General features: G+C 38.5%; 1 protein-coding gene across 10 annotated transcripts in view; it reads left to right on the top strand.

Annotated features, from left to right (window-relative positions):
• esrrga (estrogen-related receptor gamma a) overlaps positions 1-19441 on the top strand; it is a 261249-nt gene that overhangs the window by 192810 nt on the left and 48998 nt on the right. For 8 of the 10 annotated variants that reach the window (XR_009066278.1, XM_057851949.1, XM_057851920.1 and 5 more), the window contains one exon: positions 1922-2104. Coding sequence is in view for 9 of the 10 variants with exons in the window: in XM_057851949.1 (XP_057707932.1) it covers positions 1922-2104 (183 nt within the window). In the remaining variant the exon portion in view is untranslated. The remainder of the gene's footprint in view (positions 1-1921; positions 2105-19441) is intronic. The other 2 variants (XM_057851901.1, XM_057851911.1) reach the window with 1 other exon arrangement.

Below are 19441 nucleotides of genomic sequence, written 5' to 3'. Positions count from 1 at the left end.
AAAACTCGCTTCAAATGTCTTCTGCTTATTTGGAAACCGTGCTTAATATCAAGAATTGTTCTTATGTCATCATATTTTAGGCCTATTTCAAAGTAAAACTCAATTAACCTGCTCCACGGGTGATCATGCAAAACGTACATATAAAAAATTGGAATTATGTGTTTTTTCCTTTTTTTTTTTTTTTTTTTTTTTTTTTTTTTTACTTCCGTGTGTGTTTTTTTTTTTTTTTTTCGGGGCAATTTTTTATTTTTTTTTTCCCGGGCATTTTTTTTTTTTTTTTGCTTCAACCTCAACTTGTCTTTTTTTGCTTTGACAGAAAAAAAATCTTTCGTGTCCCTTTAGGGGCACTATTTTTTTTTTTTTTACTTCAACTTTTTTTTTTCCTCTCTGTTTTTTTTTTCTTCTTCTTCCATGTCACCTTAGGGGTTCCGTAATATTGCATTGTTTTAGCTTTAAAATAGCCAACATTTGTAAATTATGTAAAGTGATTAAATGTTTTTCTTTTTTGAATTTTACATTTAAAATAGGAATGCCAATGAATAGTGCAGGTGCCTGACCTCCCGCTATTTTTAGAATTGTTGACAGCCTGCTATTCGTCTGACATCTCCTGCCACTTTATGATTGTGACTCAATTTTTTTCCCGTACTCAAGACATAGAAATCAGCCATACCTTTAAAAGACAAAAACACATCTTTTTTAATGTCTATATTTTTCCCTTCTACACAATACAATACTTCCTGCTATATAACTATTTATATCATCTCTGTGGTCTATCTGTAGCCAAAGCCACAGAGTCAACATTGATTGTGCGAGAGTAGGACAATAGCTCAGGGTTTGAAAATGGGCTTCCATTGATTCTAATTAGAGAAACATTAAATAAGATTTACCAGCAGATACAGCTGTTCATGCGTGCATATATGTCTTTATGGCCTGTAGCCCCAGCTAGATACATAAACAATTATATGTACGTGACGTGATATTTATAAACTGTTTATAATACTTTTCTCTGTGTATTTGCTTTACTCCTTCTTAGCTCTTCGCTCTTCTGTTGTTACTCCTTTACTTGATTAGTCAGTGGATTAATTTGGGAGCAGGATTTCAGTGTGTTGCTAATGGGCCATAGAGATCTCATCACCACATGTCACTATTACCGGCTGAGCTGTTTGGCTTTTACTATTATCTCCTCCTCACATGTGTATTGATGAGCTTCTTTAAGGCAGATAACGAGAAGCGTGGCCTTTTGGAGCCTGTACGAAATTACGTTTCTCTTTTTACGTTATGATTGAATACATGAATTCAAGTTAATTGCCATTGCACAAAAATTAGAAGAGCTACTTTTGATTTGTGCAAATGAAAGGGCAAGCAGTAATAACTTTCACACCCTATGAATAATAGAAGACTTGAAAATCCAAACAGTGAATTACTCATGAAAATAAAAGTTGAATAAAAAGTGTCTTATGTGTGATAATGCCCCATTTAGAATTGACCTGCATTTGCTGTTGACATCTTTCCACCGGATATTAAACTAATGTTAACATATCTTCTTCCTCAGCCTTGATTCTTAGTGTTCTCCATTCAATTCACATTATTGAAACTCATTAGTCTATTTTACACTGTCTATAAAACTGACTTGAGCAAATAATGAGTGTTTTGCTTGAACATTTCATGGCTAATCAGACACTCTTGCAATCGCAGGCATGATTATTAAACAGAGCGATTTGCATGTGGAGTTGTATTTTTCAGTGTTCAATGTCCAATGAGCATGAGGCCTTTCTATGTGACTTTTGTATTATATTGATTATTTCTTAGTTCACAATGGTGTGAAACAACTTGCTGTGGTGCATAAAAAACACAAGTATATTCAGATATTCACTCTCTCTCTGTCTCTTTGTCTCTTCTCTTCGTCTGGTGGTCATGTCAGTTGCCTTTGGCTGCCTTGCAGATAACAAAATCGTCTCTCACCTGCTGGTGGCCGAGCCAGAGAAGATCTATGCCATGCCCGACCCGACAGTACCAGACAGCGACATTAAGGCCCTGACTACGCTGTGCGACCTGGCCGACAGAGAGCTGGTGGTCAACATCGGCTGGGCCAAGCACATCCCAGGTAGGAGAAGCCTGCTAACCTTTGCTGCATACTACGATACCGTGTGAATACACACACACATTGCTGATTTCCTAATATCCCCACCCAAACATGCGTGCTGCTGCGCTTACACTTGTGAATTGACAGTTCACCTTAATCCCCCGCACCAAGATAATTTGAACTGTTGAGCCTCCAACTGGCTGACCAAATGGTCTCACATCACCATCATACGTGAAGAGAAAGCATGTACCTTTAAACCAATGAATTTAAACCACCTCAGAAATACAATATGGTCATATAAGCACTTATTTTGGTACATCAAACAGTTAAAAAAATGCCCAAGGTCAGATTATTTTGTGAGCATGATGTGGATAATTCTAGAATTAGAGGACTGTTTTACATCCCGCTATTCAAATGTCAAATAATTAGCATGCTAAAACAGGTAGTTCCCCCAAAAAATGACTTGTCCTGAGACCAAATTTAAAATTTACGAAGTGAAAAGAAAGTTTGAATTTTTTTTTTATGCTGAATAAACCTGGAGTAACCACTAAAATGTCATTTTTCTCTTGTCCAACTGACAAATTACCAATTTGAGTTTCAAATAAAACAGCTAAAATTTAATTTAAAATTCACTTCGATGGAGAATTATTTGCTTCAATGCTGTCTCTTTTAACTGTGGGAACATTTGTTTTAATAAACATAATATTTTAACATGGATGCATCCCTGTTACTATACCCTTTTATCATCGTAAATGAAGAAAACAGTGAATCGGATGATATGCTGGACATCATGAGACAGTTTTCTAAAAGAATGGTCCTTGCTTGTAAAATAGTTAGCCTTGATTGAACGTCTCACCTTAAACCAGTGCTTCTCAATTATTTTCTGTTACGCCCCCCCAAGGAAGGCGTAAATGTTTCGCGCCCCCCCCCCCAAACTCTCCGCCGCTACTGTAAATAGTATCATTTGTCTATAAAATGACTATTATAAGTACGCCTCTGCCTAACATTGTGTCCTTTTTTTCTATTAAAGAAAAAAAGTAACATAGATCAACTTATAATAAAGTATAACTTTATTAACATTGTTTTGTTTGTAACAGAAATGGCACGCATCAATTTGCCTGAATTAAAAAAAAAAAAAAAAATACACTCAAGGTACATTTTTGACCATTTGATTCAGAAAAATAAAATGTAATAAAATCAGTAAATAACAACAAATTCAAATTGATTAGAAACATTAACTCGTGAGGACAATATACCAAAAAATTGACCGAAAAAACAAAACTGAACAGAAGAAAAAAAGAGTGTCTTTGGACAGAAGGACAATTTTTATTTTTGCTGCTCACATTATCGCCTCCTTTGCAATGGTGTGAGGTTATTTTTGCACTGAGCATGCTAACAGTGCTCACTGGTTTACTGATATAACACTGACAAAGCGGGACGATTGTTGGTAATATTCGGCACATTTTCACTGAAAAACAATCAAGCGGCTTATCAATTAGATTGGGGTCTCACGTCTTTAAGTGGCGTCTTAATTGATTTGGCTTCCGGCTGTCCGCTATAATCATTTTTAGACACAGTAAACAGTGGTCTTTCCTCATCTCCCACTGTATTAAAAGTCAAATCCAAAAGGCACGAAAAACGCGCATTCTCGGTGGCCGAGGGAGAGCCGTAGGTGAGGGCAGTCGTCGTGACGATCCCAAGCCGAAAATGGCACTTCTCGGGCGGACACATGAGAACCGGAGAAGACAGTGGGTCGCTGCGTGAGTCCGGCAGGAAAACGGCTTTCGGAAATGGCGCACAGCTCTTCATATCTCTTTTCTGTGTGCTCTTGCTTAGTTCAATAATACTGCGCGCACTCTGAAAATGAGAGTGCCACTGCCACCCACTGAGTGGATGTGCAAGTACACTTTATTCTAGTACGGCAAAAAAAAAAAAAAAAAAAAAAAAAGCATATTCCCCGAGGTTAAATGCGCCACCCCTGGCATCGCTCTGCGCCCCACTATTTGAGAAGTACTGCCCTAAACGAACCTCATGCAACACTGTTATGCATACTGTATGATCAGAATATGACTTTTGGGTTTTATTTGCAAAACTTTTTTCCATGAGTTTATCCTCTTCATTAGCAGTAGCGGCTACCTAAACAGCTAGCTTCCACTCCAGAGAAAAGCTAACATTAGCACCAGTGTTGCCACAGATTATTTGAAAAAGTAATTTAATTACTGATTACGCCTCAAAAAAAGTAATCTCGTTACTTTACTTATTACTTTATTATCAAAGTTACTTTAAAAGTAATTTATCAATTACTTTTTACCAATTTTTCTCCCTTTGCCTTCTCAACATAAGATTGACAACAGAAATATGTCATCGCTTGTAACTGACTTTCCGATAATTGGATTTAAAGGTCAGAATTTTTCACATAAGTCTTAATCTTCGAGTTAGCGGAGGAATAATTAGTCAATGGAGTTGATTTCAACCACCACTGACTCACGCTAGCTGGGCCACTCCAGAGCCCTGAAATTTACAAACTGACAAACTGCATGGAATTTGACGAAATCAACTCCACTGACTATTTGAATCCCACTAACGCAAATATTAATCCTAATGTCAAAAATTCTGAATTTCGGGCTCGGGTTTATAGGTTAGGGTTAACAGCACATCAGTGCCAATGTAAAACAATGCAAATTGACTGCACAATAATCAACAACACACAAATGAACAGCACGGTGCAATAAACACAAAGGTGGGGGTGGGCGCAGATGCGTGCACACAACCCGGAAGTATGGTGGACACACACGCGGCTAATTTGGCCACAAAACGTGGCGACAACTAGGCGCTATACACTCAATCGGACTTAAAACACATCCCAAAGATGCTAACCAACACGTCACCTCACGGCATAAATGTGCAACAAGAATATGATGTAAACAATGCTCACTGATGACTACCTGCCGTCGCAACGGCAAAACTACGAAGCAGCTGTGCGTGTAGCAGCTCCAACCTATTGCTGGAACCTTCCAGAATGAAGGAAAACTACTCATGTTCATTCATGGACTCACACAGATTAACATTCCCTCGCACATCTCAACAGGTCGCTGCATTCAGCTCGAATTTGCACCTGGGTTGGCACACGCCTTTTTCAGTCTCAAAACACTTAGCGCGTGTGGCTCAAGACCAAAACAGGAAGTAACTGTGAGCAGTTACCATGGAAACAAACACGTAGTGCTAACCTTTTTTTCATTTTCTACTCAAAATGCTGTTCATACATGATGACAATATTCTTCATTCTACATGCATTTTGAGGCAATAACAAAATAGTAATGCACAGACACCAAGGAAACTAACATTAATCAGATTACTGATTTGGAAAAATGAATGCGTTAGATTACTCATTACTGAAAGAAAGTAATCAGATTACAGTAACGCGTTACTAGTAAACACGCTAGTGACAACATTGATTAGCAAAGCACACCTGTTACCTGCAATCATGTTGCTGTGACTGCACCCAATAGATATGTTAGACTAAACCTGAGAGTGAGGACTTATTTTTGAAAAAACATTGAATCCAAAATATCCTCCAATTCTGGAATGACCCATATACTGTGGCAATTAGCACAGAAAATCCATTATGCTTGTGTCTAGTTAGTAAAGAAAACAATAGAGAATAAAATGACCGTTCAAGATGGTTGTTGCATTATAACAATGCACAGATTAGAATAAATAGTAAACTGTCTAAATCGATGATATGCAGTCAATGGCACTCACTACATGGCTCTTGAAACAATGTGCATTATTTTTATCAATAAATGTGAAAATTGAAAGGAATGAATGGAGAGATGGAGACAGCGATGAGGGTTAACATGGCTTGTATTGATCTTTGTGCAGACAGTGAGCAGACATGCAGCATATTGATCCACATGCCAAATTTAGCCAATGGAAAAGTTATTTTTTCATTTCAAAACATGGCATTTTCATTCTTTTCCCACCAGCTCTTGTCCTGTTGGTTTTCACCTTTGGCTTTTCCTTCTGCCTCTCCATTTATAAGAGACGAGGCCCGGTTAACCTGGTTATCCAAAGGCTCGTGTGTACGTGCGTGTGTGTGTGTTTGTGTAAGCGTGCGCGCCGAGCAACGATTGCTGGGCGGTGGAGAGAAGATGGCGTGATTAGACGAGCGAGAAAGGCAATCCACAGCTCTGTTTACAACACTGAACACTGATCTAATACTCACACACGACACACCAACACACACTTCTAAAGTGATCTAGTGTTGAGTGGAAAGGATTGTCAAAGCAAAATGCCGGACTTCAACATTTGTTATCCTCTTTCACGTTAGATAAGAAGGTTAACAGGTCTATTCTTTTCTTTTCAATAGAATAAATGCCACTGTATTCTATTCATTTGCTTGTGTGTATGCGCGTGTGAAGTGTTCTTGTGAACACACACACACATATACGCATGCACGGACATCTTTGCTTGCTATGCTACAGTAATTTTTTAATCAAATTGATGGAGAGAGACAAAGGGAAAAAAGACAGAGGCAGAGTGAGGAGAGGTGAAGCCAATTTATGCTTCATGATATGGTTGCGCAGCGCTGCTCTCTCTCACACACACAGTGACACATACACACAGTGGCTGGGAACAGTGGTAACAACGTGTCAAGGCGAGCGCCAGGCAGCTAATTTGAAGTCATTAGATGTCTGCCGTACTGGCAACAATTTGTTACGCTCACACATGCACAAAGGCCCGCACACAACAACACGACACGCGCGCACGCTGAGTTAAGAGCCGTCTGCAGATAGCGAGAAGGCTAAATTGTAAACTAATTTAAACATCACTCAGCGTTAGAGAGGCTGCCTGCAAGACAGGCCCCCGGATAACAAGGCCGCGCTGTGTGTGTACGGGCGCGCATGTGTTTATGTGCGCCGCAAGTCATGTTTGACACACAGGCTCGTCCAACCTGGTGACGACGCGCACGCATGCGTGCACGCACACATCACTTTGATTGCTTCTTTTATTCCACGGCTTGCCTTGAATGCCTGCGCACATTTCCATACTGATATGGCCTATATGCAAACATTTGATATGTCATTAGAGAAGGAAAATGAGGTTTCAGCTAGTGTGTCTCTTGATATCCCGCAAAGAATATTAAAGCACACACAAGTGCGTGAGAGAGTGAGGAGCGAAACGTAACCCGAATAGGGAAAATGTTGTTGAGGGTGTACATGCAAGCACACAAATGCAGTGTTATATAAGCAAATACCTCCTCAGATACTGTAGTTGCTGGGTGTTTTTTTTTTTATTTACTCCATTGTAGAAATGGCCAGGTATTGTTTATTGGGTGTTTAGAAGCAGTTTAAAGGCAGTTTTAAAATGATTCAATTGTCATCATGGCAGTAACATTTGTTAATTTATGCACAATAATTTAAGAAAATACTATACTTAGCTACTGTCCGACTTAAGATTGCATCACTCAAGTAGAGCTGAAACGAGTACTCGAGTAACTCGAGTTTAAAAACTGATCCGAGTAATTTTATTCACCCCGAGGACTCGTTTAATTTTGCCAGCTCTAAGCATCACGTTTTACCCGGACTACTTTTAATGCGGGACAACGCGCTGACGTCACGTGCGTAAAGGAAAAAGCAATTAAACAAAAAAACAAACAAAAAAACTGCAGCCGACAGCCGCTACAAACTACGCCGACGTTGCTAAAAACGACGCCCGCATGATGCTAGTGTGGTAGCAGGTAGTGTCCGATGCGTCTCATAGATATCGCATGCATTTAGGACTAGATGCGAAATGACAGACTCGGCCGCGTCTGGGCAGCGTTAGTAAACAGCCGCCATCTTTAAGCAGTAGACTTCTCATCGCTAATAAATATAACGTTACTGTCACTTGCTCACGTAATGTTAGCCCTTCGGAGGGCTAGGTTTCTATTGATTATGACCACTGTCGATGCGTGGCTAACGTGTCTTACACACAGGCTTTATTTAATCTGTAAAAATACAGCGCTGTAGAGTGATGAGGGTGTAAAATTAAAACATAATAAAGCTAACTGTCAGTTTTAGCTCGGTAGTCATTGCTGAATAAAACACCAAGTAGCACTGGTCCCTAATGTGCTCTAATACAGCAGGTATCATACATCTATTTCGAACACTGCAAAAACTCAAAATCCTATCACTACTTACAGTTTAGACTAATTTAAAACTTAACTAGAACTTAAAAATAGCTTGACACAAATGGAAATTAAATTGAAACACATGGGGAAAACACGTAGCTTTCAAGTGATGTGTGTTATCAAGCGTAATTACATTTTTAGGTAAGAAATATGTTTGTTTTTGTTTTTTTATAAGATCTAGAGGTTTTTTGAGTGAAAGCAGTGAATTTTTTTTTCTAGTCACATCTGAGATGCAATTGTTGGCTGTTTCCAACAATTTACATCAAAAATAAAGACATTGATTGACTGAAAATGGTTCAATATTGGATTAAATGTCTTTTTTTCTCATGCATGTTTATAATTGCTCTTTACCTAAAAAAATTTTTTTTTTATCCGATTACTCGATTAATCGATAGAATTTTCAATCGATTACTCGATTACTAAAATATTCGATAGCTGCAGCCCTACACTCAAGTAAACTCCTTCAAACTGACTTCTGTTTTACCAACATTGAATAAATAAAACAGGGCATACTCATCTGAGTTCATGAATTTCGTCATGTCAACGACTTGACATCACATCGGTTCCTAATATGGCGGCGTGCATGAACATTAACCAGGGAGTAATTCTGCCAAATACAAGACTAGACACGAGATATTGGAAATCTGGCTAACAATGTGGTTTCGGTGCAAAAGGTTTTTTTTCAACTAAATAACTTTACCAAAACCTTCCCAACATTACCAAAGGTTGCGATGACATGCAAGAGACAGGTCTGATGAATGAGAGTGGGAGTAGGGGCGGCGGTGGCGCTGGTGGTTGAACGGTTTGTCAGCGGAACATTCACTGATTGAAGGACCGGGGGTTTGATTCCAGTTCCTACCTGCTCACATCTGTGCCCATTGTCATGTTGGGCAAATACTTCACCCGACTTGCTTCTGTGAAGGTAGTGTCAGAACGCAAATGTGCTGCCTCGCTTCTATCAGACTGCCCCAGGGCAGCTGTGGCTACAATAGTAACTTACCATCATCATGTGATAAGTGAAAGAATAATGCAATATAAAGCATCTTTGAGTGGCCAAAAAGTGCTTTATGAATCCAATGCATGAATATTTTGTTGGCTCTTTCAGTTTGTAGCATCAACAAAATGCGAACACAAGCCGGAACAGTACATATTACATGCTCTTCCAAGAAAGTCCTGGCTGCATTCGGTGGAGATGACGAGCCCGCGACATTCGCTTCCCACCAGTAGATCTTACAGTTTTTCTCAATTGCTTTGGTACGTTTCTCAGATCAGAATCAATGTTCTCAAAACAGTTTGTGCCTTTGGCAAAACATGTCGCACAAGTAGCAAAACAACATGCAAAACCTTCAAAAGCCAGTTTTTTGTACAAAATTTTTAGTCTATCGCTCAAAATTAAATGTGTCAGTGAACATGTGGGTGCTGTCTGAATTACAAGTCCTTGTTTCATTGTGTACAGACAAGACAGTCAAATTGCTTAGTCATGCTCTCAATTGAACAGTTATTGTGGTGGAAGGCTCTGACGCTGAAGACGGTTTACGGAATTTTGATGAAAATTGCAAATCTGGGGGATTGAATGGCAAAAAGCTGGAAAAGATTTAGTTGACACCTTGATTGTTTTTACAATGTCTTGACAAACCATTACATTGTGATACAGAAAGCAAAAAACAGCACCAAGTATCACAAGGGGAAAAAAAAAAAAAGCTAAATTATAAATGTGAACATAAGACAATCGGCACAACTTCAGTGCTGTTGGGACCCCCCCCATTTTTTCTACACATCTTGACATTCCTCCCGGTTGGACCACAAACTTTCATCCATGTCACAACGGATGTCCTCTTTCTATACAGCGTGGAAAGAATCTTCTTGAAAGCCTTATCCAGCCTCTGGAGGCATCTGCTTTGATGTCACTGCATGCTGCATTAATGGCAACCAGAAGAGTCATCCAAGTGTGAGGCTGGTGATCATGCACTTACCATATCCATGTGGAGAAAAATTCTTCTATGGGATTGAGGAATGGGAAGTGTGTTGGGAAGAACTCCATTACCATTCTGTTGTAGGTTGCAAACCATTCCCTGATAATGTTGGAGTGGTGAAAACTCACATGGCCGAAACTATTATAAATTTTGGCAGGTTATCCCCAATTTGATCCCTCTCATGTTCAGGAATGAGGTCCCTGTAGAGTGTGTCTAAAAAAATGGACAAGACATTCTGTGTGCTAAGGCCCCATGATGGGAATATGGGTGAACACACCAATTTCTGTGATGGCAGTACCCATGGTTATGTTCCCTCTCCTTTGGCCTGGCACATCTATCGTACCTCTGTGGCCAAAGATTCACCTGGTAGCAATTTAGCAATTCCAGACAGATTTATGAAAATAGGTAATGAAAATGCTTGGAAATAAGCATGCATATGTTGCCATATTCTGATAACATGTTCATCCATTTTGCATGTAAAGACTTATGCAACGAGCTAATGATTACTGTTGTGGGTGGTGACAGTATTTAATAGAGACCCATGATAATCCATTTTGAGCATCATAACAGATGCAGCAGATAATGTAGGAAACAGCAGAGAATGGTCCAAATCATTTGCATGGATCTACCAAAACATCTGCAACATATTCAAAGAAATGAGATATTGATTTTCTGATGTGCACTAGTGATTCAATGTTGTGAGGATTGAACAAGTAGATTTGAGAATTTCAACTCTGAGCAGAGAAACCTACTAAAGCAATTGAGAATTGCCCCCTTTGTACAGCTAACTCAAGGCATAAGCACTCCAATGCATCTCTAATTACGACACTCACTCGTCATCTTCCTGGTATAAAAAAGAGAGACCACAGAGTGAAAACAATGAAAATGAAAATATTGACGTCAGTTCTTATTCTTCTGAGGGGTTTACTGTTTTAAAAGTGCATTACCCCCACCAATAATCTCCTCCAAATACAAGTAAACCATTATGGAATGATGGCATCCAAGTGTTGTCAAATTTGCTGCCACCATTGAGCAACTGACGTCTGACGTAAATGCGTTTTTTCATAGACTTCACTATCAGCTGACGGGGCATGGGGCTCAGGGCTGAACCGTCGGGGGCCTATTTTAAAAATCTTAAAATTCAAAGATTTATTCAAAGTTTTTCCCTATTAAAATCCAGATAAATTATTTTTAAACAAGTATAACAAAACTTAAAATGGCTATACAATTCTTAAATTTTACACTAGATGCACACAAATCACCAAATGCAGAGATTATTACCTATATTTTCAGGATCAATAGCAATATTTAACATATATAAGTTTTTGCCCAAAATAGCAACTTATTTTTTTTTCAATAGCTAATCAATTAACAGCACTCAATTTTCACATCAGAAACATAAAACTTGAGGAAAGCATGCAGAATCATCTTAACTTTACTCAACAAAAGCAAAATTTGCGTTTTTCTATATACAATCACAACTTATTTAGGTTGAATTCCGCTATTGTGTAGCGATACAAAATCCAACATGGCGGCCGTCACAAAACAAAGCTTTTTAAGTTGAAAATTCTTATAAATAAATGCTTAAACTGTGAACTTTCTATAGATATGAACTTAAAACAGTCTGAATTCTTGGTTATAAGCAAAAAATGGGCAGTTATCATTCATTTTACGTAAATATTTCAAGCAAAAGTTAAAGTATTTTGTAATCCAACATGGCGGGCGTCACGAAACAGAGCTTTTTAAGTTGAAAATTCTTGTAAATAAATGCTTAAATCGCATAATTTCTACAGATATGAATGTGAAAATGTCTAGATTGTTGGTTGACAGCAAAAAATTAATAGTTATCGTTCATTTTACGTAAATATTTCAAGCAAAAGTTACGGTATTTTGTGATCCAACATGGCGGCCGTCACCAAACAAAGAGCTTTTTGTGTTGAAAAATCTTTTAAATAAATGCTTAAATCGTGGAATTTCTATAGATATGAACGTAAAACACTTTAGACTCTTGGTTGAAAGCAAAAAAACAGGCAGTTATCATTCATTTTACGTAAATATTTCAAGCTAAAGTTAAGTTTTTCCCATTCATTTCATGTTATTCACAACGTTTCAAAGTGCATGCATGGTGCAAAAAATATAATAATTATTCTGAATCCTCGACCAAATCGCTTTTGACACACTCCTGCCTGCTTGTATCCAGTAAAACATTCGTCCTTTTCCATTTAAATCCGGCGTTAGAACACAGCGTGTGTTAGTTTATCTCAGTGAGAGTCAACTAAACTTCTGCCTGAGACCGGCCCCCTACGGGAAGACGTGGCACATTGTCTGTGGGAGCTGTCTTGTCAACAGATAGTGGAGTCTATGGTTTTAAAAAAAAAACACACTCATACCTCAAGGCACCGCTTCATGTCCTTTATTTGGCCAGGCCAGGGTTTTCTCTGCATCTTTCTCAAATTCAGATGGAGATGCTCTCGATGGATGGATTGATAACTTCAGTTTTACAGATATCACACAGGCTTTACAAGTTCAGAATGTTGTGGTGAAGCTAAAGTAAAGAAAATCGCCACCACATTGTGGAACCACCTGTTGATTCTTATTATTGACCAGAATACTAAGAGGTTTCTAGTTGAGATGTGTTTATTCAAGTGGACAGCGCTGATTAATTAGAGTCAAAGCCACTATTTGAGGAAATATGTTATGCGGAAATATCATCAGTGTTATTATTCCCAGGGTGTGAAATGACTGTGGTGTCCAATAATATGGATTAGTGCTGGGAAGATCTCATTTTAATAGCTCTCCAGGAGACAACTGCAGTTTCGTATTAGGCCGCATGTCACAGTCAAGTGTGCGTGTGAATGAAGCAGGAATTGAGGAGCAGTCAGGTGAGAGAGAAGCCCCGGCAAATATTTAAACAGGAGGCAATGAGAGTGTGAATGAAAAGAAAAGACCATTTGTCTGCCTGGAGAATTGCTCTTTTCATCCTGTCTCTCTCTCTCGCTACATAATAGCTAAATGACTAGCAGCCAGTCATGCTGGTAGCTCTTATCTAGACATGGCCACACAAAAGGCCAAGACAGGCAGCCAAGGCGAGCACTTGACTTGACGAAGGAGCAAGGAAACGAACAAATGAACCAATCAGTGAACAAGAAGCTCAAGTGCAGTATTTTACCCAAACCAGAAGCCTTCAACATAAGTGCTTCTTTTTCTTTAGTCAAGAAAAGAAATTATACCCGCCCCCATTTACTTGCGTCACTATCTCCTGATACTTTGGTTCCCTTCATTCTCCACGTTCTTTCATTCCATTTCAATTTTGACATTCTGGATAAGCAGACTACCGCGTCGGCAGTGATTCATTTTGATTGAGCTGTAAAAACGTTTCAAGGGAACGCGGAAGGGGGTTTATTCTTTTAATCGACCTGCTTGAAGATTTGGGAACTCTAAACTTTAAAGTGGGTTCCCTGCTTGCTTCTGCTATCTTTTATTTTGTCTAAACCGATTATTGACCATTGCAAAGTTTGTCACTCATATGGAGTGGAAGCAATATAGTCTTCATATCAGCAAGGATTTTTTTTGACCCAGTGGAGGCTTAGTTGATTTTATCCCAATGAGTTTGATCCCTCATTCGGTTAGTGTGAAACAAGTTGCCTATGCTGGAGAAGATAGTTTTTCCATAAGAATACAAGATGTCACTGTTTTTTAAATTGCCACTCTTATATGAGCTGTTCCTCCTAAACCAAACTCTTGTCTCACAGTGTCAAAATGAGATATGATGCCCTCTGTAGGCAATGTGTGTGCCTTGTCAGAGAAAAGAAAGAGACAAAGAATGAACTCTTACCTCAGAAACTTTCACTTCAAGGTTTGTTTTCCAAAGTTGTATTTCAGTGTGCTTTTGTAGGCAAACCCATAAGTGTTGATAAAACAGGGTTTAAAAAAGTAATTACTTAATCCATTCTTTTGACTAAAATGTCTTTTTTTTTTGGTGAAATAGCTCACATATGCACGAGGGTCAATCGCCAAATGTGCGTTTTGGCCCGAAAACTGAAATTTGTTTGTGATTGTCAAGTTCAGTCGTGTTCGTCACAGTCGTGTTCGTCAATGTTGCTAGTTGGTTACAATTGAACTGGAACTGGACGTTTGGACAACCTGGACATGTCGCCGATTGATCGCAGGGCTACATTAGACTATTTGAATAAATAATATAGGGTTTTTTTCCATTATATTTTTAAGTCGTACACAGAATTTGTATTATGTCCCACCACTATGACAGTACAAAACATTTGGGGTAAGCGTATTATTTAGATTCTTTCTTTTTGTTGTTGTTGTTTTTTTGTAGATGAACAAGTGAGAAAGGGGAGGCCAAGGCAAGGTCAGGCAAATAGATTTGTATAGCACAATTCAACACAAGGTAATTCAAAGTGCTTTACATACAATCAAAAAGAAAGTTAAAAACAAAGACAATTGAACAGGAAATACAAAAAAATCACATCAAATCATAAAGAGAATAAAAAAAGGAAATCAGAAATGGAATTGAAACCAAAAAAATGAATAAAAAAGCAATACATTTGAAATATATAGACATTTATGAATATGCCGTCGTAAATAATCACGTTTTTAGCCCTGAGATAACAGTTTGAGCACACTTCAGACCTCCAGGTAACTTTTTCCAGAGGTGAGAAGCATAGTAACTAAATGCTGCTTCACCCTGCTTGGTTCTTTTTCTTCTAGTATTCTAGTATTTTATAGTCTATCCTTTGAATCACTGGAAGCCAGTGTAACCATTTCATAACCGGTGTAATATGGTCCAGTTTCCTTGTATTTGTAAGGACTCTGGCAGCAGCATTCTGTACTACCTGCAGCTTCCTGACTGATTTTATTTTTATTTACACCTGAAAATGTACCGTTGCAGTAGTCCAATCTACTAAAAATGAATGCATGGATAAGTTTTTCCATGTCTTGTTTGGACAGAAGCCCCTTAATTCTGGCTATATTTTAGGTAGTAATAGGCAGATGGCTTTCAAATTTCAGGTCTAAGTCAACAATTTCGCCTAGATTTGTGACTTGACAGACTTGTAGCTGTAGTTGACATTGTGCCAAGATGCGTGCTGATCTTTGACCTTTCCTTTTTTTCTTCCAAAAATTATCTCCACTGTCTTCGACACATATAGCTGGAGAAAATTCATTGATTTGATGGATGCATTTACTCAGGGAGACTAAGGAACTTTAATTATCTGGGGACACTGAACTACACAAGCATGTGTCATTTGCATAGGTGTGATAGGAGATGTCGTACTGTTCCATGATCTGAGCTAAACGAAGCATATAGATGTTAAATAAAAGTGGTCGGGGAATGGACCCTTGCGGAACCCCACATGTGAATTTGGTTCGTTCCGACTCATGATTTCCTATTGACACAAAGTAATCCCTGTCATGTAAATAAGATGTGAACCACTGAAGAATGGTTTCAGTGAGCCCTACCCACTGTTCCAATCTGCTGGGAAGCGCATATTGAAGTAGACTCAGAGAAATGCACATGTGATTAAATGGAAGGGCCTAAACAGTGGCATATGAGAGGTGAATGAAAAGCGAGTCAGTCTAAGTACCATCTTTCCAACCTTACAATCTCTCATTTTACCCTCCCGAACCTCTCCTTCTGCCACTCTGATCCGACCTTTCACCCCACTGCAGTATCAAGCAAACCTAGCAAGCAACCATTCCTATTCTCTGTTATCTGTCTGCATGTAGCAATTTGTCCATAATTTATTTTGGATTTGAACCTAGTCTGAGCTGGTTTTGTTTTTGTTGGTCACTCATCTAGTAGCCAGGTCATGAACTTTGCTTGCGAGTGTTGGTTAACCAGTCAGTCAAGTGACTTAACAGCCAGTGATACACTCACTCAGCAAATATTGATTCACATAGGTGTCCTCCTTTTAGCAAATCAAATGTTTGGTCTCAGAAGACACACACATTTTCATCCTTGACTGCACTTGACTGTAACACTGCAGCCCCCTAAATTAACTCTGACACTCATTATGACACCTCATTGCATGAGTGTCTCTCTGTGGTTGTGGTTTTACTCCCCAGACTTCCACATTAAGTCTGGTGATGCTGACCATCCAAAGTTGGCTACATGCTACATGCCTTTAAACTGTTAACCCTATATAATGCACATGACTATTTCTGGTAATTAAAAATAACAAACAAAAAACAAAACTTAATACCATAAAGATCTAGCAACCACTAGGCAATGGATGGTATCACATTCTGTCGTTGCGATAAACAAAAATAACGCAGTATTGTGATTGCGGCTCTAAAATGAATTCTTTTTAATATTTAAGTAAACAAATGATAAACTATTTTTTCTTCATTGAAAAAGTTTAACAAATATCCACCAATAAATAGAAGAATACAAGAAAACAGAGCTCGTGTACAGATACAGAAATGTCATTTTACTGACTGGTGAAACACGGCACAAGCATAGCACATGGGTAGTTCAAAACATTAAGATAAACTGACAACATTTACGGTAATAATATGATTTGACTTCTCCAACTTACCAGAATCTAGGAGAAAACAAAACAGATGTGACTTTTCTTTTGGCTGTATAACTTGCTCGTTTCATCATGATGAATAAATGTTTCCTCCATGGATTGATACGGTAAAATGAAAGTGAGAACGTAAGTCGGAAATCCGAGAGAGCTCATCGCTGTCGTCACGACAGTAACAATAGGAACTATTGTTATTTGGGTTTGAGTTTCCCGAGGGACAGATATAGTTGACGGACACAGGAAGTCTGTGTTGTTACGTTTGTTATGGTCTGAGTTGCGGAGCTGCAATAAACGTTGACTCAAATGAGTTCAAGAAACTAAATTCTGTGCTTTATGAAGAGTGAAAAAAGCAGAATTTAACACGGACGAAATCATTCGGCCGATCAGACTGAAGTATTACCGAAACAAAATGGTGACGTCACGTACCGTAATGGTCGGGAACGGATGGCCGCATACGTTTCTTCAACACAACATGGCCGTGTCAGTTAAAAAAAAAATCGTTTTATATGTATATATAATACATATATATTTCTGTCTCCATCCATGTACCTGTTTATAATGCGCACCATGATTTTACAAGTTGATTTTGGGGAAAAAAGTGCGCGTTATATTCGGGAAATTACGGTATTTACAACAATAGATATTCAATTTATTTACAACAATGGATATTCAATTTATTTATACAGCTGTGAATGCTCATGTTTTAGTCCCATTGACAGCATTAGACATCCATTTTACTTTGACAGGGATGGGATGCGTGCGATATTTTGCTGCCAGCCTCTCCCAGTCAAAACGGATTGGACGTGTAGCCCCGTCAATGGCACCCAATGAGTGAAATGAGTGGTCTCTAAAGGGTCAGAGCAGTACTCTCTATCACTTTATTTTTAGGGGGGTTGATCTCTTCCTTGTGGTCCATTCTGCACTCACACACATTTCACCTGTGAGCGTCTGGTGCTGTCGTCTCAGTGCCATTACCTCTCTGCAATAATACGTCAGATGTGTACACAACATGCACATACTATAAAGTCCGTGGCAGCTTTGGCCCCATTCTGTCTGCTAACACTAGTTCACCTTGACAATCACAGCATGCTCTGTGCCTTCTAGTACACGCAAACACTCACCTTGACAAACACTACGTTCACTGCTGCAGATTTACATGTTTAGTGTGTTTATTCATATGGTCAAAGGTAAGTAGAGAATGAGTCGAGACTGATTACTAATGTATATGTGTACAGTACCTTACAATGATACGAACAGTTGCAATATCCAGGATGCTGAAATGAAACGTGGCCAGTTTCTTATATTCAATCAAATGCATCTTTAATATATCAGATTAGGATTTTAAATTGTATTTAGTCTCAGCTGTGCTCTTCACTGCTTATCGGCTTGCTGTTGATTTTTCTCCCAATTCTGTTGGGCGTGTTTGATTTCCATCCCTATTCCCCTCTACGCAACATAACACGTTTAGACACCGGCGCTTCCGTTTTAAATGCATACGCGTGCATTTGCGTGTGTGAGTTTTTTTTTTTTTTTTTTCTTTTTTGGCCCATCTCCTTATCTTTGCATTGGAGACGCTAGCTTATTGAGGCCCACACAAACAAACACGTGGCTGTTTGCAGATGAAAACAAATATTGGTGAAATCAAATTAGCGTGAGAATATTTGATATCTGATCTTTATGTTTGGATTAAGTGCGGCTTGGTTTACTGGGTTAAAGCTTGCAGGTATTGAAGGCACGTCATCAATATGAGAAAACAAAGGATGAAAAACATGTTGTTTGTTTCTTCCCGCACTTATGCGTTTTTTAGTATTTCCCGTAAAGTTTCTGTTGAAATCTTTTTTTAATGTGACATTTACTGGACTGTACGGAAGTTGTAGCAGTAGGTAAATGTTAGAAGTGAAAAAATATGGTATTTGACAAAATTACAAGACCACCATTCAATTTAATTCCATTTGATTCAAGTTAATTATGTCGCAATTCGATATTCAGTATCAGCTAACTATTTTTGGACTATCGGTGAGTATCTGATTTGGTCACAAGATCGTGTCCGATGCAGTAGTCGCGTGTTTTCAGTACCATCATGCTTTTCGGCTGCTGTAAATCAAACCACTAGTCAAACATGTCCGCTGAGTGGGACTACTTTTCTTTAGAAACTAATGAGAGTAACAGAGCATCGTGTAATATTTGTAAACATAGCATTGCTTGAGGAGGTACCAGCAGGGCTCACCTTAAGTCAAAAATCTGTTTTTTTTATTTCCTGGTTACATTATTTTTTGCATTATTTTTACTGGTCTAAAATAATCGGTATCAGATTGGAATTGGATCGGCTACAGCGAAGCATCTCTTGAAAAAATTGGATCTAAAGTTTAAAAAAAAATAAAAATCTGAATCAGAACATCCCCAATTCTGGGGCTTTCCATAAATTTAATGCAATATATGTACACAATGGCACCTCTACTTACGTCTACTTACGTACGTTACCTCTACTAATCGTAACATGTATTTTTTGCAGTTTTAATGTATTTTTTTGCACGATAAAAGATTTATGTTTGAAATTTAAGGGGCTTGGAACGGATTAGGACATTTACTTGGAAAACATGTCTCTACTTAGTGAATTTTCAGGTTAAGAAACTACTTCCAGAACCAATTACCGTACTGGCCCGAATAT

The sequence above is a fragment of the Corythoichthys intestinalis genome, chromosome 1 (assembly GCF_030265065.1).
Source record: "Corythoichthys intestinalis isolate RoL2023-P3 chromosome 1, ASM3026506v1, whole genome shotgun sequence".
NCBI lineage: Eukaryota > Metazoa > Chordata > Actinopteri > Syngnathiformes > Syngnathidae > Corythoichthys > Corythoichthys intestinalis.
Note: the sequence above shows the minus strand (reverse complement) of the source record. Positions and strands in the feature narration are given on the sequence as shown.